Raw genomic sequence first — 23,360 nt, 5'->3', positions numbered from 1 at the left:
CCTCTCCTTCTTCGTCCATCCTCTCTCTCCTTCTTCCTCTCTTCCTCTTTCATTATCATTTATCTTCTACGTATTAATATGTCGTTATATTACACACACCTTGATGACGTCATTTACTGTAGATTGATTTCAAAGAAAAATTAAGAGATAAAGTTTTTAATGTACAATAAAGATCCCGATCATTAATACAGTAATTATAATAACAGTAATGGAAACTGCGTTTGAGAGAGAGAGAGAGAGAGAGAGAGAGAGAGAGAGAGAGAGAGAGAGGAAATGGGAGCATTCTCACAGCTGATAATTACCAACACACACACACACACACACACACACACACACACACTGTTGACTCAGAGCTTTAGTAGTGTTGACAAGAGATACAGGGGTCACGAGGCGTCCATTAGCAAGGAGACGTGACAGATGGAGTGTGTGTGTGTTGTGGCGGCCGTAGAGATAGAGAGACAAACAAAATAACAAACACCAATATCCATACACGTATATATTCACGTACATGGACATACACATACAGAAATACACACACACACACACACACACACTCATACATCCTCTCATTAAATTTGTATTAGTTTTCCGTATGTCCTTTTTTGCTCTCTCTCTCTCTCTCTCTCTCTCACCTAACCTAAACATCTTTGCCCTACGCCGCCATGAGCCTCCACTACCGCCTAGCTAAACCTTCCGCCATTAAAAGGATTTAACAAAGAACGAAAAATCGGCCAAGCAAAATGACAATTAAATCCTGTGGTTTGTTACGTGTCGGCAAGTATTGGTTCTGAACTCTGGCGGGGATTCGAACTATTGTCCTTGGGAAATTATATCGGGGTGTAGGAGTTCGAACACTTATCTTTAAAAAAAATCGGTTTCTCGGTTTCTTGGATAGGAGTTCGAACACTTGTCTTCGATTTATTCCCCCGATACAATATCCCGCCAGCCTACCAGAGTCTCGACCTTATAACATGATGAGATTTTTTAATAACTTCTCAACAGATATGTCAATATTTTGTCCAAACTCTTCACGGTCTTTTAAAAACTTTGGGGTCGCTTGAGGTATAGTTATTATTATTATTATTATTATTATGCTTCGTAGATTTATTATGAAAGTAAATAAATAATACTTGTATTATTTTTTAATTTCTATTTGCTTATCACAACAAAAATAGTTAATTGCATTTTATTTGCTTATTAAGTTTCGTTTTCTTTAATCGTGACAATAGTACAAACTGAGAGACGCCATTTTTATTACTTATCACAACAAAACTCACCAGACACCAGGCTCCAGGCACCAGGCACCAGACAGGTACACATATGATCCTCCGGTAATTTCCTCCAGAGATAAGAATGAAAAATACCAGCATCGTAGCCGAACATTTGCATAACAGGGAAATTACGTATCGCGGCGGGGAAAAACAAAGTACGCTCCTTAAAACCTTCCCCCAAATTAGGGAGCTTTGTTGATGAGATCCTAGCAAGGTTTACTTTATCATGGCCTTAAATTACCAAGAGACAGAGCTCCATACTAAATACTCGAGAAAAGTTTGAGATATAAAGTTTTGGTTGTCGGTGCAGGAAGATACAATGTATACACTATGACTGAGCCTCTGGGGTGTTGACGTAGTATAAATAAGTATATAAAATAACTTACCTCTCTTCTTAGTTCCGAACATGGCCGGTGAGATGTGATGAGGTGGGACCTTTGCAACACTGTTCTTCTGTTCTATTATATCTCTTTTATAACCTTTGCAACACTGATTTACCTATAATGTATGGATAATTATTCACCTTTTCGTCTCTTTTTTTTCTTTGTATAATTCGTCTATAATAATACTCCGAGAATTATATATATATTTTTTTTTAAGTTTTTGAGTTATTTATTGTTTTGGCTTTTGAAATACTGCTTAATTTCATATATTTCTAAATTAATCTGAGTGTGTTCTCCTGACTGAAGCCTTGAAGGGGAGACTCTTCTAAGAATCCATAATAATAATCTCATTAATCACTCTTTGACGCTGAGGCACACATTATTGGTCAGAGTGGAGGGTAGGTAGGGAAGGTGGTAGAGGGGAGGGGAGGTAGGGAGGGTGGTAGAGGGGAGGCAGGGAGAGGTGGTGGGAGGGAGGTAGGAGGTGGGGGAGGGAGGTAGGTAGTGGGGGAGAAAGAGGTGGGAGGGTGGTGGGGGAGGGAGGTGGTGATGGGGAGGGAGGTAGGGAAGGTGGTGGTAGGGAGGGAGGTGGTGGTGGGGAGGGAGGTAGGGAGGTGGTAGAGGGAGGGAGGGGAGGGTGGTGGGGGAGGAGGGAGGTGGGGAGGGTGGTAGGGGAGGGGTAGGGAGGTGGTGGGGAGGTAGGGAGGGAGGGAGGAGGTAGGGGGGTGGTAGAGGGAGGAGGTAGGGAGGAGAGTGGAGGGTAGGTAGGGAAGGTGGTAGAGGGGAGGGGAGGTAGGGAGGGTGGTAGAGGGGAGGAGAGATAGGTTGGTTGGGTGGGAGAGATGGAGGGAGAGGAGAAAGGGCGATGATGGTTGTAAAGTAGAGTATAGGATTATGGTGGAAAGGAGAGAGAGGGGAGACAATGGTGATAAAGAAGGAGAGAGAGAATGATAGAATGAGAAGAAGAGGGTGATAGGGAAGAATGGTGGAAGATGAGAAGGGTGAGGATGGTAGGGAAGAGGGGGAAGGGATAGGCATAGGAGAGAGATGGAGGGGGAAGAGAGAGGGAAGGGGAGGAAAACGTGGATAAGGAGAAGAGCAGAAGATTGTGTAGTGGGGGAAAGGGATGAGAGGGGCTGCAGGGGAGGGTGGGAGAGGGGTGGGAGGGGGCAGGGGAGGGTGGGAGAGGGGGTGGGAGGGGTAGGAGAGAGGGGTGGGAGGGGGTGCAGGGGAGGGTGGGAGAGAGGGGGTTGATTAATGGGAAAGACGACAGAAGGGGGAGGGAAATTGGATGCCTGCCGGTATGTGAAAGAGAAGATGAAGAGAGAATGAAAAAGAGAGAGAAGAAGACAGAAGAGGAGGTGGGAGGGGTTAAGGAGGAAGGGGGTAAGAGACAGAGGGAGAGAGAATAAAGAAACTGCAATATAAAAACGCAGATGGAGAAGAAAATGGAGAAGAGGAGGATGGATAATTAGAGGATAAAGAGGGAGGTGAGTAAAGAAGAAGAGGGAAGTAGAAACGATAATCCTGAACCACATGATGTGTTTTGATTCTTAGCTGCATTTCTACGCCCACCTCACGTCTCGTACGCCCACAGCACCATTCCCACACCCATATTGCCTCTCCCACGCCCACCTTGCCTCCAGTACACATATACAGGGTGAGTCATAAGTCATATCTAATGGGAATATTTATATGTTGTTAATTTTATGTTTTTGTAATTTATTTAACTTACGAGAAAATATTTATCTTACGATCTTCTGTGAACCCAAACATGAGAGACTATTTCCTGGTTCTCTTAAGGTATAATCCCTGGACTATAGAAGTTCATTATCATCAAAAGAGCTTCAGTAGAGCTTAAAGGCTTCAGTAATGACTTTCCACATAGCTCCTCTTACTGGTACAAGGTGGATCATTTCATGTCTAATGTCTTATTGACTAAGAGATTATGACATATTAAACCGAAGCTTGAGTTTTTTTATTTAGAAAGACATTTAGAATTTAGAAGCATTGTGTTTCACGAAATCTTCAAATTGATTCGATACTTTTGAATCAGCACGTCTTATTCTCGGAAACTTTCATATTGATTCAAAGAGTTTTATCCACTTAAAAGTTTCATATTGATTCAAAAAAAGTTCCTGGAAAGTTTAATAGTGATCTGAAATGTTTTATATTCAGAAAAGCTTCACTCAGAACTTATTGAGGTACGGTTCATAGCGCTTCGAAATTATTTATGGTCAGACTGAAGCCACGTCACACAGTACCGTAATATTAGCTGCTGGGAATCAATAACATTCCTTGGTAAATATTCAATCAGTATTACCATTATCTATTGATTTTCTCCCACATATGACCAGAGGGATACTGTATTACTCCCTATGGCTTTAATATTACCACTATTACCACTACCACCATCCTTACTACCACTACCACCACTACCACCATCCTTACTACCACTCCCACCACCATTGCCATCGCACCATCAATACCACCATCCCTACTACCACTATTACCACCCCTTACCAACACACCTACCAGCACTACCACTACCACTTACAAGCGGCACACACACACACACACACACACACACACACACACACACACACACTAATAAAGCGGCCCCGATAATCAATGCTTGAATGAAATATGATGGCAGGGTAACCGAGCCTTGTTGACACACCAAACACGATGGGAAAACTCCGCCTCGTTGTCTTCATCCAGTGCCCGAGCGTCGACCCCTTGATGTTCGTACGTGACTTTTATTTAATAGTTGATAATCCTTGAAATAGTTTTTAATTTTTCCTTTTTTTTCTTACAGTGGAACTTCTAAATAACGGATTATATAGAGAGGAAAATCCGTTATATCAAGGGTTTGCTAGATGTGTGATTTATTCCTTTTACAGTGGAACTTCTAAATAACGGATTATATGAAGGGGAAACTCCTTTATATTGAGGGTTCATTAGATGTTTAAACCCTTCAGCTAACGGATTATATAGATAGTTCGTTGTATGGAGGTTTCACTGTATAAACTTAACAATTACGTTTATTTGATGTATTTGTTTATTAATATCAACAGGTGTGTAATTAGTTCTACCTGTCGTCACATCACCCACCAAGTCCATTATAGTTTACCACCAACACAAGTCAATGGCCCTAACACAGCCTTACTTCCTACCTACAGTACACCTCCAAGACCCAATACCACTGATGTCATTCATGGGTATAAACTCACTTACCTAACCATTGAACAGGTGGACAGGTGACGGAGCTATCTATTGTTACTCTCTATCAATAATTCTAACATCACATCAAAAATAATCCCTCAATAATCTTTTAATCAATAATAATCACATAACTCAAACCAAATTAATATCTCAAATTATTTCCATCAATATTTATAACATGGAAAAATATATATATATCCACTATGACTCTCAGTGTTTGTGTGTTATGGTCGTTTGGTGAATCAGCGAGAGGCAGTGGCGGGCCCAGCTGTGTGTGGCCTCCCGGTAACTGATGACGGGGAGGGATTTTCTCTGTTAAGACGCCGTGTTAATCAAGGGGCTGACTGTGGTGGGGGTGGGGAAGAGGAGGAGGTGAAGGAAGGAGGGGGTGGGGGAGGATGAGGAGCAAAGGAGGGAGATGATCAGACTCTCTCTCTCTCTCTCTCTCTCTCTCTCTCTCTCTCTCTCTCTCTCTCTCTCTCTCTCTCTCTCTCTCTGCAGTATATCTTGCCTTAACTAAACCATCCAGGTACCTAAGTCAACCACCCATTAGATTACAGGTGGTCGTAGGTGAGAGAATAGGGAGGGAGGGGGGCAGGTAAGAGAATAGGGAGGGAGGAGGAGGAGGAGGAGGTGAGAAAATAGGGAGGGAGGAGGCAGGTGAGAGAATAGGGAGGTGAGACTAATCCATTATTGGGACACTCGCTCTATTGACACCTATTGTGGTGGTAATTAATGGAATGAGATTCAATGGTGGTGATAATAGTGATTGTTGTTGGTGATAGTGGTGATTGATGGTGGTGGTGGTGGTGGTTGTTGTTGGTGATAGTGGTGATTGATGGTGGTGGTGGTGGTGGTTGTTGTTGGTGGTGGTGGTTGATGGTTGTGGTGGTGGTTGGTGATGGTATGTACACACACACACACACACACACACACACACACACACACACACACACACGCCCACTTCGACTACAACTACTAGTATTACTACTACTAATACTAATAAACAGAACAAAATAGATAAAAAATAGAACTCTTCCAGCCTAACAACTTTCCCTACCTGAGAGAACCGCAGCAGCTCACTTAAAATATTACCTCAATTAACTTTAGGCTAAATTGCGATTAATTCATGTTAAAATGTGGGGGTTTAACTGTACCCAAGAGGTTGAAAATAATGTGTGTTTGTAGTTTAGCCAACAGAAGGGTCGTAGTTCATTTTTGTTCAACGCTGAGAACTGTTCAACGCTGGGAACTGTTCAACGCTGGGAACTCGTAGGCTGTTCATCAAGGTGGTAAGGCGAAAAGTGTGTGTGTGTGTGTGTGTGTGTGTGTGTGTGTGTGTGTGTGTGTGTGTGTGTGTGTGTGTGTTTCCGCACCTGAGCTCGCGATAAAGAGAGTTGTTGTTGCAGTTGTTGTTGTTGTTATAGTTGTTCTTCTTTACTTGTTTTAAACGCCTCGACTTCCAGGGATGATTCCGGTTATATATTTTCAAGAGTTCTTTTCACTGTGTTTACCTGTGTGAGTTATGATATACAGCTTTTCAAAGTTAATAGTCTAATCTCACCTCGTGTATTTATTTTCATTTCAGGCATTTTTGTCGCCAAGATTACTCACTACCGGGAACTGGGTTTATGGTACAACAGACAGAGCTACAGGTAAGTGACTCTCATATGTTATTTATTAGTTACCTGTTACATATTAATTACCGCACCTGTATCCTGGAAGATGTTAAGGTGAGTAATATTCAGTGTAGATAAATTTGAATAAAGTTTCATTAAGTAGAGAAAGTTGAGAAAATTTATATATATCATGATTAGAAGCACAGGTAAGGTAGGTAGAGAGATGACAGAGGGAGGAGGAATATTGGGGAATAGAGAGGGAGGTATTGTGGCGGAGGGGAAGAGGGTGGACAGGTATTGCAATGGATGGTTGTAAGGGGGATGTGAGAGGAAGAGAGAGAGAGATAATGGAGTGAGAGAGAGAGACAGAAAGAGAGACAGACAGAAAGACAAAAAAAAACAGACAAACATTCCTTTACTTTACACTTTAACCATTTTAAAACACCATTAGACCTTATTACCAAAACTTTACATCATCCATTAACTATAACACTGCATCTCAGAACACAAGGTGAGCCAACCATTACATAAGAACAGGTAAACTGGCCTTAATTAAGAACACACACAGGTGGTTACTTTTTTACAACACACGACAAGACATTACTTATAAAATTCACTGTAGTGCTGTGTACATTAATCAAACACTTAACACTTAATGAATACTATTATCACTTATCAACACTCACTCACTTTACGTCTGAAAACATGTCTTAAGTATTTTCACACTATATTTGTCCAACACAATACATCACTTATAAAATGTTGTAAGTCACACATTTATTGTTACTTATATCTTGGAATAAGTCACTGGCTAAAGTTTACTTATTTTACTTATATGAAGGAGTAAATCACGAGTTAAAATCACTTATAAAATGTTGAGAATCACAGGTTGAAAAAAAATCACTAATGAAAGAAAGAGAAGAAATAATGACAGAGGCAATTAAATAGAGAGAGAGGGAGAGAAAAACAGAGAGACACAGAGAGAGGCAAATAGAGACAGACAGACAAACAGACAGACAGAGAAAGAGAGAGATAAGTCGCGTGGTAGTCACAATGAAAGTGTGTGGCAGCGCAGGTGTGTGAGTGAACGATCGCGTGGTCTACTTCCTACTGAGCCACTGTCTCCTCTCCCACTCACTCACTCTCCTTCAATAAACTCACTTTAGCACTCATTCATTTGGTATTTTACTTTCACACTCTCACACACTCACTTTTTCAATTTATGATCTCTCTCTCTCTCTCTCTCTCTCTCTCTCTCTCTCTCTCTCTCTATCTGTACTTTCTTTCTCATCTTATCATACACAAGAAAGTAACTATGGATGAATTTATGGTTTCTCTATGTCTGAAATATTTCCCAAATGTATAGATTATGTAAGTTACGACTCTGCTGAATATATCAACAGTTCTCCACTCTCCCTTTGTTGCTTCTTATGAATAAAAAAAAGTATCGATAGTGTTTCTTAATGTTTGTTTGTCAGTTGAGGTGTGGTGTTGTGGTACTTACCTTCATTGATTCAGTGCAGGAAGGAGTGGTCAAGAAAACAATGAAAAAATAATGACTTTAAATTTACCAGAAACTTTCCTTATTTACACATATATATAGAAATATCACCATTCTCTCTATTCTGTAAATACCTTGATAATCAGTTATAATGAGTAATAAATAATGACACCATCACTAAAGATCTTCCATCAGTTTGTGAGGATATCTTGAAGGGCCTAGGGCTACATATTCCACCATACTGAGAGCCTTTGCCTACCAATACTCTCACTTAACCTAACCTAACCTAACCAGAACTCACACATAACCCAAAGAATAGCAATACGTGGAACTCCCTAGAGCTCCGTAACTTTCTTATCTAACGATTTAAAACATCTTGTGTCAAATGTCTTCAGATCTGACTTGAGGGAACGAGATCTTGTTTATTACATTTGACGTTGGCATTGTGTGATATCTGTCTGTGAATTTGTTATTTGAATATTTCTGTTTTAGTTTCTGGTTTTAGTCATTGGAATTGGGATTACATTTTCTGCTCGTTGTTTCTTCTTGTCTCTTAATTTGTATCTTTCTCTTCTTCTACCTTCTCCAATTTCTTCGTATTCTTCTTCTTCCCCTTTCTCATTTTTCTTCTTAGTATCCTTCTTTCTTTCTTGTTCTTTCTTTCTTCTTCATTCTTCCCCCTTCTTCTTCGTCATTGATACCTAGAGTAAGTACGCAAGAACACCTAAGAACCTTCACCCGGTTTATTGACAGTATGGCCTCTGTGCAGGACTTGAAAGAAGATAAATGGCACCTTTTCCCACCCCTCCTCCCTCCTCTCTCCCTCACCATGGATAAATTACATCCCTTCCATCAATAACAGCGATACTGAGTCATTGTTATGGGTTGCCTAATAAGCTGATTAAACTCTCTGTAGATTATAATACCAATTGAAGAACACAGTATAAAAAAATAATGTAAATTAAATAAACCACTTGAAACTATGAAACTAAATCTATTAATATATATATATCTTTTTTGCTACTAAATACGATTTTTACCATTAGATAAGTTTTATGTGATTTTCCCTAAGTTTTATACACGGTAAATAGTTAAAAAGGACATTATTTGGAGGCGAGGTATAATTTTGTTAAGTTAACGCTAAACATATTTAGTTTTCTTTGACTTCGTGTAATAGAAAATGAACGTATCTACTATAATCACTAACGATAATAATTTCTGTTGTTCAATTTTCTCTATGGAATCGCTCACTCTCATTCACTCTCACACTAATCACTCCCCTACTCTCTCTCATTCACTCACTCACTCACTCACTCACTCGATCATATCTGCACTACCTAGCACACACACACAAAGACCTTCAATCGATTTAGGATAATCGATGCAGGACAGCTGGGAGGAAATTGCCTTTTTTATGTGGTTTTCTCCTTCCTCCATTTCTCTTTTATTTTCTAGTCTCTTTTTCTCTTTACAGCTGACATTATATAGGATTCTCTCTCTCTCTCTCTCTCTCTCTCTCCTCCACCAAAATATTAAAGTTATACTTGATTTAGCAAGACATTTTTATTATTATTATTATTATTATTATTATTATTATTATTATTATTATTATTATTATTATTATTATTATTATTATTATTGTTGTTGTTGTTGTTGTTGTTGTTGTTGGATAACTTCATAAGATAGAACATAACGGAGGCGAGATAGTGAAATGTGGGTAAACGGCACCGTAGAGTTTTTCACGCCGCTCATAAAATATTTTGGCGTGCTCAATGATTTACTTTTTTGTCTACTCCTTCCTTCTTTCTCTTATTATCTTATCTTCAAACACACTCATTTTTTTCCCTTTTTCTTTACTTCTTAATAATCTTTTCTCTGTCTTTCTTTCTCTATTTCTTCCTCTATATATTGCCCCATTTTATTTACTTCTCATCGGTCAACCCAAAAAGCACCCCAACACGCACTCGCTTCACCCACCCCACACACACACACGCCTCCCTCCCCTTCACCCCCCCCACACACACTCCCACCCGCCCCCCCACTCCCCACCCCCCATCACCACCACATGGATAAAATTCAATCTAGTCTGACCTTCTTCCTCAAGTAATTATTCATGGTTGACCTTCCCCGGGTCTCACAGTCACACTCTGTACAACGTTTATCTCACCCCACCCTCCTAACGTTCATATGTATGTATATTTATGTTTGTGTATGTGTGTGTATGCATATGTACGTATGTATGTATATGTATGTACAGTATATGTATGCGTATGTATATGTATGTCGACATTTGTTTGTAAGAATGTGACGTCATAATGTTTGAGTGTCCACATTGGTTAGAGAGAAACAGACGTCATCAATAATTGAGAATGTTCACCTTACCTCGAGTGCATAAAACGTTACGGTCATAAAGTTATCGACTGGTACTTAACAAAATTCAATATGCTTTAACATTAACTTGAGTGTATATGACGTCACAGATTTAAAAGCATTGCCATTGGTTGAACGTGACGTCACGGATCAATGAAAGAGTGATTAGAAGATATACAGTTTTAGATCAGAATATGACGTCACGTATTCACAAGAACGAAAATTATTTAATAACGTTAAAGAAGTGCATTGTGGGTACTCATGTCGATGTGTGTATTCAATGATGGGTACTCAATATAGATACTCAGATGTGTGTACTCAGTGCATGTACTCAGTGTGGGTACTCAGGTGGTGCGTCACTAGGCCAGGTACTCACCCTGTTTAGAGCCTCCTGGTGGGGAATCCGACTGTTTGCCGGCGAACCGACTGATGCTTGAACTCAGCATCTTGAAGGCGGGTCTTGGTTTTCTCACTCCTTGACTATACGAATGATTGTCTGTATGTCTGTCGGAATAATTGTCTGCTTGTCTGTAGGGTCTGTGGAATTGACTGTCTGTTGGTCTGCTCTCTTGGCTGACTTTCTAACAGCTTCTCTGCTGATCTGTGAGGCTGTCTGGCCAACCTACCCCGAGGTATCCTTCCAGCAGACTGCCTGGCTGCCTCGCTAACGGGTGTACATATGATCTAGGTCGACTGTCGCTCCGTCAAGCTTGACTTAAAGTAGGACCCCAGGTGTGAATTTAATCTGATATATCTATTCCTCTCACTTTCTTATCACGGAATAGTTTTATTTATATCGCCGTTAAAGAGGTGGATTAAGTCGTATGGTTCTGTGGTTAACTTTTTTTCTTAGGAGTTATAGTGATACGCGGCAGTAGTCTTTTTATGGCCTTGTAAACGACCAGCAGTTGACTTTTAAATAAAATCAATGAATTATTTAAAGACTTGGGACAGCCCCTTCCTCCTTAATGGGGTGTATGTCTTCCTTGACGGGGTGAGTGTCTTCCTTGACGGGGTGAGTGTCTTCCTTGACGGGGTGAGTGTCTCGTTCTTGTGGGAACTTCAACTCAAGGCTCAAAGGGAAGACAATGTATCATCGGTCAACCTCTGATAGGCTTTTGACAACAATTATTTCTGGTTCTGCTTTTGGATAGTCTCTGCCCAAGTTTTCATTGATAGTTTCTAGTTTGGTCGAGAACTGGGAGGTGATTCGGTCGAGATTTGGTCGAGTACCTTGTCGAAATTTTGATCGTAGTCGAGTCAAAGTTCCCATCAGTCTAGTCAAGGTCTTGTAAATGTTTGTTATGGTTTTCTTAAGTTGTATTCCAGTCTTCAGTCGACAATTAATCACCTTTATTTTCTACTGTTTCACTCTTATTCAGTTCGAGTTTAGATTATTTGAAATTGTTGTTGAATTCTGTAGATTTTTTCGAGATCTTGAATTTTTTGGCCAGAATTGGTTTAGATTTGATCGTAATTAAGTCAAAATGGGAATTAAAATACTCAAAAACTTAACATATGATCAAAATCCCCCTTAATGATTTCTACCGATTTTAAACGAGGCTTAGAGACAATTAAACTGATATCCTGACAAAATCTGGACAAAAACAAGACAAAATCTGACCTAGAGCGTAATGAATCTTAACACTGTGATAAAAAGTCGTTGAAATATAGTGAAGCGAAATAGACAGCGACTCCCCACAGCCACACAGGAGGGCCACTAAACTCACACTAATACTCCACCAGACCGAGCACCACATCCCCACCACTACCACCACCACATTGCCCTTTACCAATTCTCTATTATCAACTAGTTCTCTACCTTTTATTTACTTTATCCCTTACCTCTCCACCTCCTTCTACTCCTCCTCCTCCCCCCCCCACCTACTATATCCAGCTTATAATAACTCCTGAAGTGAATGTTAGCTAAGAGACCCACCAGAGACGTATATAATGTATTGATCAGGCAGTGGGTCGAGCGTCAATATTTCATAAGTATTGGTAAGAACTCGTGATGGATCTTTCGTCTCCCCGTCGGGTTGGTTCACGTTACGCTACCTACCTGAGGGTGCCACTGATTCCCTCACCATATCTAACCTTCTGTATATTTATTTGGTTTATATTATTATTATTTATTTTTTATTTTACTCATTTGTTTAATGGCCCTTTCAGTGTTTTGTTTCGCTGTTTGTTATTTTGTTGTGAAGTTTATTGTTTCCTCATTTATACAGTGATAGCGACGTTATACTAAATTTAACTAGAATCAACTGATTTACTTATTGACGGAAATCTAGTTTTATAATTATATGCAATTAATTGAAATTTACTTTAATAGTAACTAAGACAAAGACAAATTATTCCTCAATTCTAAATAAATTATACTTGTTACGGAGGCAAATTATATTGTAATGTATAATGTTTATTTACGTTAATTACGGAGGGAAACTTGTTAGTGTAGAGCCTTTAATAGTTATCAGTTAATTAGGTTGTTCAGTGATGGGATTTATGGCTTTGTTTACCTTTATAAATCACAGTTGACGGCTGGGATTATGTAATGGCTTTAACAAATTGTAAATACATAACATATTGATGCCTCTGTGTGTGTGTGTGTGTGTGTGTGTGTGTGTGTGTGTGTGTGTGTATGTGTGTGTGTGTGTGTGTCTTTGTGCTTTTGTATGCTTCTGTTTGTAAATCTATTCAATTACATCAACAGAAATAGGAATTAGTGTAACGGGTGTTTTCTCTTTAGCTGGTTTTGTTGTTCGTTCTCCCAGCAAGAGGTTCCTGAACATGGTGGAGGTCTGTGTGCCTCTTGTACTCGAGGTCTTGTGTACATATTAATAATTCAATACACTATCGGCAGGGCTGGCTGATGGTGGAGGAGCTCTTTGTGTGGAGTAGTAGTATCGAGTAGCAGCATCATGCCAAAAGTGGAGGAATAACTCATTGATTAGCCTCAGAGGATGACCATCTGTCTGGTCACCTCAAGTCAAAGCAGAGAAAGTGTGAATCAAATAAGTTTAAGACACTTACCTTACTCACAAAGAACTTAGATCATCTTAGCTCACCTTCTGTAAGAAACATTTACAAAGAAGTGCTGTAAATCACGTTTATTTTATGTACATGTGAGGTGTTAAGGACTAGGGGCAAGGTAGTGTGTCTTCAGTTAGTTAAGTGACTCATGCAGTAAAGTGTAGAGCTGAAACATTATGAGTGAAGGACATAATTATTAATGCTATGCCTTCACACATAATATCCAGCGTCGTGGACCAGAACAGGAATATAACTGTGCAGAGAAGTGTGTGTATACAGTATATATATTTATTTATATTTATACATAATATATGCAAGTGTGAGCATATTGACTTCTGTAGTTTACTCTAATTTACCAGAATTAGAGTAAGTAAGAGAGAAGGGAAGAGAGGGAATAAAGGTTAATAGACATAACGAGAGAATATTTGATAGAGACACAATATATTCAGGAACAAATAAATGTTTTGTATTATAACTTCAAGAAGAGACAATCACTGGCAGCTCAGCTTTATAATATACTTGTAAATGAAACAGATATTAATATTAACCTGAATTTCAGAAGAATAAACAAGCTGTAAACTTATGCAAGTCAAATTTAAGCTTTTTCATCATCTGGTAATTACAGAGCTTGTTTATAGTGGCTGTTGAAAGCTCTGACATATTGATAATAATATACTGTACATAATAAATTACATTGTTGACAAAGAGATAATGTCATTCATGGAAACTGTCATGCAACTTCATACAACGTGCATAGATATAGAAACATCATGCAACATCATTATCATGCAGTTTTGTAATGTAACATCATCGTCATGCAGCTTCAAAGGATGCAAAACTTCATATTATATAACAATTATCGGATATATTAACCGAAATTTTGTACTGTAACTTACAGTACAACATCTCAGGAGACTCTTACAGTGCAAGAGTCTTCCATTAAAGTTATTTTGGTATAATGTCTTCGTTTTCTTTTTCAAATTTTAAAAGAAAACGAAATATATTGATGATAAACAAATCTAAAATGTATTACTACTGATGTTCGTCGCCCTTGTTATCACTTCTCGAGTATTAGGGTTTTCTACGGTCCTTGTTGTGATTAATTTAATTGTATGAAATGTGATTGATTAGTTACAAATATATTTATGAACGATTTTATGGCGATGTTAGGGAACCGAGCACCGCATTCTCAGCCGTATGTGTCCGTGTACGTGTCCGTGTACGTGTCCGTGGTGTGACTACGGAAACTCTTGAAGTAATGAATAAGTTTTCTTAAAGGTTAACTGTGATGTTTCTTATCACAAGACCTCGAACAATTTTAATAAAGCAACCCCGATATCACGATGCCAACCTGAGAGCCTAAGGCATTCAGGGTTGTATCGTGTGTTCGACTTCAATAACACCAGCGGGGTTTAGTTAGACAAGACTCAATAGACAACAACAGAGTATTGAGTAAATAGATTATCTGTATTCGATCATCCTGGCCCATGTTGGATGAATTATTGGTACGGATATTGTTAATACTTCCAATATGTTTGTAATTATGTTAATTTTCCGGGTTGTGTGAGTGTTATTACCTCTTGATGACGCTGGATAACCTAAGTGGGGTGAGAGGGGTGACACACACACACACACATGTACTGTATTACTCCCTTTATCGAGATACAAGTTAATTAATTATCAGAGGAAGTAAAGTGGACAGCAACACGATTCATCAACTTGGGTAATTCATCAAAGTTTCTAACAGAGGGAAGGAAAAAATATATATCCATTAATAAATCATTTATATCAGTAATTAAGAAAGTTTGGTCCTTCTCTCTCTCTTTTTTCTCTAATTGTCTTTCTCTTAACTTTCTCTTATGTTATGTTTCTCTCTCTCTCTCTCTCTCTCTCTCTCTCTCTCTCTCTCTCTCTCTGTTTCTATCCCAATTTCCTGTCCTTTCATTCCTTATTAATCTTTTCCTTTATTTCTTTCGCCATCTTAGTAAATCAATTATAATATATATTAGCAAAGTTGAGCTGAAAGATCCGTCTTAGTTTTACGAAGTTATTCCGTTGTGTAAGAGAGTTGTGGCGTGTTGAAGGAGTTCTCTCTCTCTCTCTCTCTCTCTCTCTCTCTCTCTCTCTCTCTCTCTCTCTCTCTAAAAAAATAAAAAAATGTAAGAAAAAACACAAAGTATAGTTCTCCATTGACCTCGAGAGGGAATGTTTGTCTGTGTCTTTGTAGGAGGTAATATCCCCACCTCCCTCATTAACGGTGCACGTCAGCCTCATCCTTCTGAACTCTGTACAAAGGAATTCTTTATCTCAACACCCCAGACCTGTATGGTGTCTAATGCCTTGGTCTATCTTTTGTTCAACCTTCACACTTCCTCCTTTACTTACTTTTTACTTTATTTCCTTGTTTTTTGTGTCTTTATTTTGAAGGGAAGTTTGTTTTCCTGGTAGTTATTTTTATTATTGCCATTAGTTGTTGTTGTTGTTGTTGTTGTTGTTGTTGTTGTTTAGTCCAAGAAGTGAGGACGATGTTATTTTTGTAACATTGTCCTTACTTGTTTAACATTATACCATAAGGCTTAAGAGAGACTAATAACTACATCTGGACAAAACATCACGTGAGGGAGAACCATCAAGAGAATAACACGAGAGTGATGTAGTAGTGTTGTTCCTTCTCTTAATACAACCAGAAAAAAAATCTTCCCTGTGAAAAAAAATAAAAATAAAAACTCTTCCCTTTGTGAGGTCCTCGGAGGCAAAAAACTACTGAGAGGAACACAGGAGCAGGTCTGGGTGCCGGACTTACACACACACACTGACACGGGGAATCAATGAATTTTTCAGGGAAGGAAAATTTATCAATGTAGTTACTCACTAGCATGACTCTCTTGATCACCTCACTCATCTCTTCCTAACTACAATACAATACAATACAATACAATACAATACAATACAATAAAATACATCCTGGAGAGAGAGACAGTGGGGGATGCGGGAGGGGTCACACTAGATCCACTTAGTCGACAAACGGGTTTAGTCTCTTAAATGCGATGTAAATGAGAGTAAAAACAAGGTGTGTGGAGGTACAGTCACACACACACACACACACACACACACACACACACAGGTACAAAGTAACATAGACTTATTTTTGTCCCACAGTGTCACCTACAGTAATTACGAGAGAGAGAGAGAGAGAGAGAGCCGTGTAGTCTGTGTTAGGTTGGTCGGTGTGTTTACCCAACCTTAAGGCTTCTGAAGACCTCCACTTTGTCCTACCTCCAGGTCCCCCCCTTTCCTTCTCACACGTGCCACAGGAGCTCTTTTTCATTCCTTCTTCTTCTTCCTCCACCTTCCCTTCCTCTTCCCTCCTTCCTGCCCCTCTTCCTCCACCTTCCCTTCCTCTCCCCCTCCTTTTCCTACTAACCTACTCTTCCCCCTCTACCTGCTCCTACCCATCCCCTACCATTCCTCTTCCTCCCCTCCTCCTCTCCTCTACCTCCTCTTCCTCCTCCTCCTCCTCCTCTTCCTCCTTCTAGTTCACCTGAGGGAGGAAGTGTTTACGCAATAGCCCTCACCTCCACGCTCTTGTGCTCCTGAATAAGTAACAAAAGACGAGACTATAAGATGGAATTTAGTTTATATGTGTATAATATTTGCTCGTGTGTGTGTGTGTGTGTGTGTGTGTGTGTGTGTGTGTGTGTGTGTGTGTGTGTGTGTGGATAATGCCAGTTTACTTTAATTTCGGTTCCGTGTCCGACAATTTCGAGTCCGGTAGCTCCGAGCGACTGCCAGCGAATACAATAAAAGAAAAAACCTCCAGACGTGATCCATGTTAAGACATTCACCAAGCACGGTTTCGTTACTTCAGACTCCATCATAATATTTAGGTTTTTATGACCAACACCTAAAAAAAGAAACCCTCAAAACTAAACTAGATAAGAGACGTGAATAACTGGGCAGACGAGGCCAGAATACTTAACTAATTGTGTCATATTATGAAGCGCTTCCCCCACCAGGAGAGAGGAAGTTATCGTACTGGTGATGTTGCAAAGATTCGTACATGAGAGTGTAAGTTATCGTACTGATGATGTTGCAAAGATTCGTACATGAGAGTGTAAGTTATCGTACTGATGATGTTGCAAAGATTCGTACATGAGAGTGTAAGTTATCGTACTGATGATGTTGCAAAGATTCGTACATGAGAGTGTAAGTTATCGTACTGGTGATATTGCAATTCGTACATGGGAGTGTAAGTTATCGTACTGGTGATGTTGCAAAGATTCGTACATGAGAGTGTAAGTTATCGTACTGGTGATGTTGCAAAGATTCGTACATGGGAGTGTAAGTTATCGTACTGGTGATGTTGCAAAGATTCGTACATGAGAGTGTAAGTTATCGTACTGATGATGTTGCAAAGATTCGTACATGGGAGTGTAAGTTATCGTACTGGTGATATTGCAAAGGTTGAAACCAAGGATATTGCAGAGGTTAAAATATAGTAGTTGAAGGATTAAAGTCAACGTATCTAACTTTTATCTTTAGATTAAGTTTGGAAAGAGAAACAGCTGGATAAAGTGAGAAAAACAAACTGAAAACGAACTTTGGGAAAACCTAACGGTGGGGGAAGCACACACACTCTTTTTCTTTTCTTTTTCTTCTTTACTACTGTCTCTCTCTCTCTATCTTTATCTCTTTCTTCGTTTATTCTCTGTCTGTCTGTCTCTGTCTCTGTCTCTGTCTCTCGCTCTCACCGACTCAGTATTCAGGTCGTGTTTCTTCTTCCTTAGTGTCAACAATTAATCCCCCCCCCCCTCTAATGCTATTATCCCCATACCTCCCTCACTCAGAGTATCAATTTATTTCTATGTATTCTTTATCATCACCTTCTCCTATTTCTTCACGTGTCTATTGTATTTGTACTTTATTCTTGTAGGTTTTGAAAATATAGTCTATTGGGGAGTTTATTTAGATATTGTATTTTTTTCATTAATCATTATTGTTTCGAATGAATTCATATCAAAATTGTATATACCATTACCCCAAAGTCCTTTATATTTATGAAGTAATTATTGTAGTGCCTCTGTGTTAATCTGTTATATGAAATCTCTCATAAATGTAAATCGAGTATCTTTGTAAATTAAAGCTGTCAATACCAAGTCTACGGACCTGGCGCACCCTTTTTCAACTACTACAAAGGTCAATCCATTTACAAACGTCATTATGTGTATTGATATATATCCATATGTATATAACTGATTAAGTATATCTATGTATATTTTCATCATATATTCGTTATAAAATCCTTCGAGAATTAAATATTTTAATGTCCAGGTAATTCCCTTAAAACAAATAGATTACCTGAAGTGAGATAATATTACATACCTGTCTATATATCTCACCTGTAATGTGATTTTGTAGTGGATATTTATTCAGAAAACTGTGCCAGAATTTACACTTTAGATGCACGACCAATACAGGTGTAAGTGTACCTGAGTGTGTCGTTACCTGGCGAGTGATTACCTAAGTATTTTTCTCTATCGCTCGGAAATAATGACGATTGTTTATGATAATGGGGTTTTACTTTCTCTCTCTCTCTCTCTCTCTCTCTCTCTCTCTCTCTCTCTCTCTCTCTCTCTCTCTCTCTCTCTCTCTGTTGTGTAGGAAACTTTCTTATTACACACACAAGGACAAAAGGTGATTTTTTTCCCGTCTAATTACCTGATATATTAAGAGTTAAAAGGCTAGATTAGGTTAAGTAAGGTAAGATTACGTTAGGTCAGGTTAGGTTAACACTACCTATAAACCCTTTTAACTCAAGGGGTTAAATTTAATCATGTTGGTGAAGGAAGAGCTGTGTCAGGACTGTTGGTGAGGGAAGAGCTGTGTCAGGACTGTTGGTGAAGGGAGAGCTGTGTCAGGGCTGTTGGTGAAGGAGAGCTGTGTCAGGACTGTTAATTGAAGAAGGCTGTGTCAGAACTGTTGGTGAAGGAAAGAGCTGTGTCAAGACTGTTGGTGAAGGAAAGAGCTGTGTCAAGACTGTTGGTGAAGGAAGAGATGTGTCAGACTGTTGGTGAAAGAAGAGCTGTGTCAGGACTGTTGGTGAAGGAAGAGCTGTGTCAGACTGTTGGTGGGGAGAGCTGTGTGTCCAGGACTGTTGGTGAAGGAAGAGATGTGTTCACCTTAATTCCTAGAGAGAGGGATGATGGATGAGTGTGTGTGTGTGTGTGTGTGTGTGTGTGTGTGTGTGTGTGTGTGTGTGTGTGTGTGTGTGTGTGTGTGTTGAGGAGATGGCTTTGCTCGTCAGTAATCAAGCATCTATCACCTTAACAATGTCTGGCTTCACTAAAGAAACACCTGACAGAAATTCAACCTTTGTTAATTCTCTCAACTTGAAAACAAAAAATTGCTGGCCAATATCACGGGTGACCTACAGCCTTCACAATATTACTCTGCCTCTCTATCTTTTTGTGTCTGTCTCTCTGTCATCTGTCTGTCTGTCTGCCCCCCTCCCCTCATTCTAACCTCCCCACTCTGTCTCACCTTAGATACTCCCCCTCTCTCTGTCCATCACCTGTCTATAACCCGTCTATCAAGGCCACTAGATGTCCCTCTCCTCCCTCCCTCCTTCTCTCACTCTCCCTCCCTTTCTTTCTCGCGGCTCTGGTATCACTGCTGACTATGTGAGACAGTCTGTGGCCGTCTAGTAAAGCTGGTATGATAGTATGTGAACACGTGTACATACAGTATACATCAGTACACACACACACACACACACACACGTACGTATATACCGATTAATATTAAAAATTCCGTATAATTAATCAACAGTTTAGATTATCAGAATTAACTGGAGAGAGAGAGAGCAGTGTCCCGGTCACTAGCTCGCTGTTTTGTTCCTGCATTTAGCTGCGGTCCACAAATCTGATTTACATTACATGAGCCGATTAAAAAACATTGGTAACTCTTCACTGGACAGAGAGACAGACAGGCAGACAGACAGACAGACAGACAGACAGACAGACAGACAGACAAAGAGAGAGAGAGAGAGAGAGAGCCACAAGCCCAGAAGCAAGGACAAACCCTCATCAACACACCCACACACACACACGCACACACGCACACACACACACGCACACACGCACACACACACACACACACACACACACACACACACACACACACACACACACACACACACACACACACACACACACACACACACACACTCAATTCCTCCTTAACCATGACCTATATTCACGTCAGTCTGGAGCACTTGACCCCTCCCCCCTCGTTCACTTCACACTATATCACTATTATGTTAACCAAGGCAGCGTAATTGTGTTTCTTTATGCTATTTTGTGTAAGTAAAATAGTGAAGCTTTTTTTTAATTACCTGTTATTTAGCTTTTTTGATATAGGTAGAAATTATGTAGCTTTTTTATTTACTTTTTTAGCTTGTAGAATATTTTAGAGTAGTAGAATGAATTAGCTTTTTTAGTTTCTTAGCTTACTGGTATTTCATGTATGTAAAGTGATATAGCTTTAAATTACCTCTGTTAGTCAACTAAATGAATACTATTCCATATTATCTAACTGACTGAGAGACTGAGAGAATATTTTACCCATATATGACTTAGACCAAACACCTGCTTTCTTTTTTAGGGGGAAGGGGAGGAAGTTGGGGTGTTGGTGGGGGGGAGGAGGTAGTGGGGGTTGGTGGGGGGGAGGAGGTAGTGGGGGTTGAGGGAGGGGGTAGGGGGTAGTAGGGGATCTCTTGTTGATTTTACCGATGCTGATGTTTGGATTCGATTTACATATTTGTCATAGTGTAGACTGGATGTAAATCACCATAACGAATCGCTACAGTCGAAAAAAATTTAACACATTTTCAGAATTTCCACAAAATGGTCGATCTAAATACTCAAAATGGCCGCCAAGTATTTCTGTTTTGTATTTGGATTTCATTTGATAATTATCCTCGCTGGAGTGTGGCGTAGTGTTGCTGATTAATGTTTCTTGATAGAGTTTTATTTGTGTGTGTGTGTGTGTGTGTGTGTGTGTGTGTGTGTGTGTGTGTGTATGTGTGTGCGTGTGTGCGTGTTTACGTTTATGTGTTGTATTAATCGTTTTGTGTTACTTTCCACACTTATCGTGTTTTTCCCTTTATAATTTAACCTCATTTACGTTCCTACATCCTTCTCATATCCACCCAACATGAAAGAGGCAACAGGTAAAAGATACTATGTACAGATGAAATCAAAATAAATCCATTATATATGAAAGAAGTACGAAAAAAATGTAAATGGATTTATCAGTTCGTTCCGACAAACATTATGACAAATGCACGAGTTACCTATTAAATTGTCAAGATTAAAGCCGTTTTCTTTTATGTTGCCAAATAAAACTTACCTCGGCTTAGCGGGTGTATTCAGACATTTTTTTTAATCAGTTTGTCAGGAATTGTTACGACTGAGGCGGAATTGTGGAGATATTTCTTGTGTGCATAAGAAGTATATATAGTTGATGTAAGAGAAATATAGATGATTTGTAGCAATATTCAAATCACACACACACACACACACACACACACACACACACACACACACACGGATATACAGAGAGAAATAGAAAGGTAGACAGATGAAGGGAGAGAAAGAGCGAGAGAAAGAGAGAGAATGAATATTTATGTCAACTTGGCCTAATGGACGGACGTTAGCTTTTATCCTTGTCTGATACAAATGTTGACTTTCTGACCCTCGGTGTGAAAGGCCACTCGTGTGTGTATGTATGAATGAGGTGAAGGATGTGTATGAATGTATAAAGGTGTGTATAGTGCAGGTATACATATTTACTGAATATCTCCCTCCTCATGACAGTTGTATTGTCTGTTTATCTGTGAGCGGTGTATTTATGTTTCTAATATACAACTGAGAAGGTGTTTGATTATATATATTCTTGTGTTTACGTGTTGCAGTGTAAGCTTTTGTCTGAATAACCTTTTATGAACATACATATTCACGCTTGGTTATTAAGTGTGTGTGTGTGTGTGTGTGTTATGCATGAGCCTTACCCAAACAAGTGAAGAGATGAGAAGAAAATGGAAATGTTGTGAGGGTTAAAAGGGAGACTATGTTATACACACACACACACACACACACACACACACACACACGGCCTCATCTGCAAATTTGATAAGAAGCTTCTACACCATCCCCGACACCGGCCCCTACTACCACCTGAGATCCCCTGTCCGAGAATTGCTGTTCGACACCACAACCGCATCCAGCCCATACGTGCACGAACTGATCGCTATAAGAACAGCCCAGTCCCAACCATTGTAAAATTATCAATAACATGTAATAAATCAGTGTATTCACTCCCAGTAAACACTGCTCCCTACACTGTCACTATGTTGAAATGAACTGTATTTTGAGCTGATCCCCATCTAAGTTACTATATGTCTTATTTGTGTCACTTATGTCACTTGTATATTATTTGTAATTCGTAACCCATTCCCCAAATATGTAACTGTATATTTTCAGCCTTCTGGCTGCCAAGCTCTTTTAATAAACCGTTAATTATTATTATTATTATTATTACACACACACACACACACACACTCCATCATCGTCTTACTGGGTGTCACCGTTCATTACACTCACGTCAGCTTCCTCAGTTTATCTCCTGACTCTCCTGACAGCTGACGTTACCCTCTTCAGCAAACTCTACACCCCTTTTCGTAGGTTAGAGTAAAACAGAATCACAGGAGTTCAGTTCCACACAACATGTTTTTGTATTTTTCACGTTGGTGGATTACAGAAAAATACGTTTTATCTGAAGCCGTGAACAAGAAGTATTTTCCTCGGTATTAAGCCTGGTGTTGATGCACTCCTGGTGTGTTACTGCTTCTTTTGTGCTGTTGTTGTGTTGTCTGGTTATTCTGGGGTTATTCCATGAG

General features: G+C 39.5%; 1 protein-coding gene across 1 annotated transcript in view; it reads right to left on the bottom strand.

Moving 5' to 3' along the window:
* The window catches only part of LOC121873449 (Kv channel-interacting protein 4-like), an 87,883-nt gene extending 75,791 nt beyond the window's left edge, over positions 1-12,092 (bottom strand). Inside the window, exon 1 of the mRNA XM_042377036.1 lies at positions 10,746-12,092. Coding sequence (XP_042232970.1) covers positions 10,746-10,815 — 70 coding nt within the window. The 5' untranslated portion in view covers positions 10,816-12,092. The remainder of the gene's footprint in view (positions 1-10,745) is intronic.
* Between the last annotated feature and the right edge of the window lie 11,268 nt (positions 12,093-23,360).

The sequence above is a fragment of the Homarus americanus genome, unplaced genomic scaffold, assembly GCF_018991925.1.
Source record: "Homarus americanus isolate GMGI-L3 unplaced genomic scaffold, GMGI_Hamer_2.0 scaffold5777, whole genome shotgun sequence".
Lineage (NCBI taxonomy): Eukaryota > Metazoa > Arthropoda > Malacostraca > Decapoda > Nephropidae > Homarus > Homarus americanus.
Note: the sequence above shows the minus strand (reverse complement) of the source record. Positions and strands in the feature narration are given on the sequence as shown.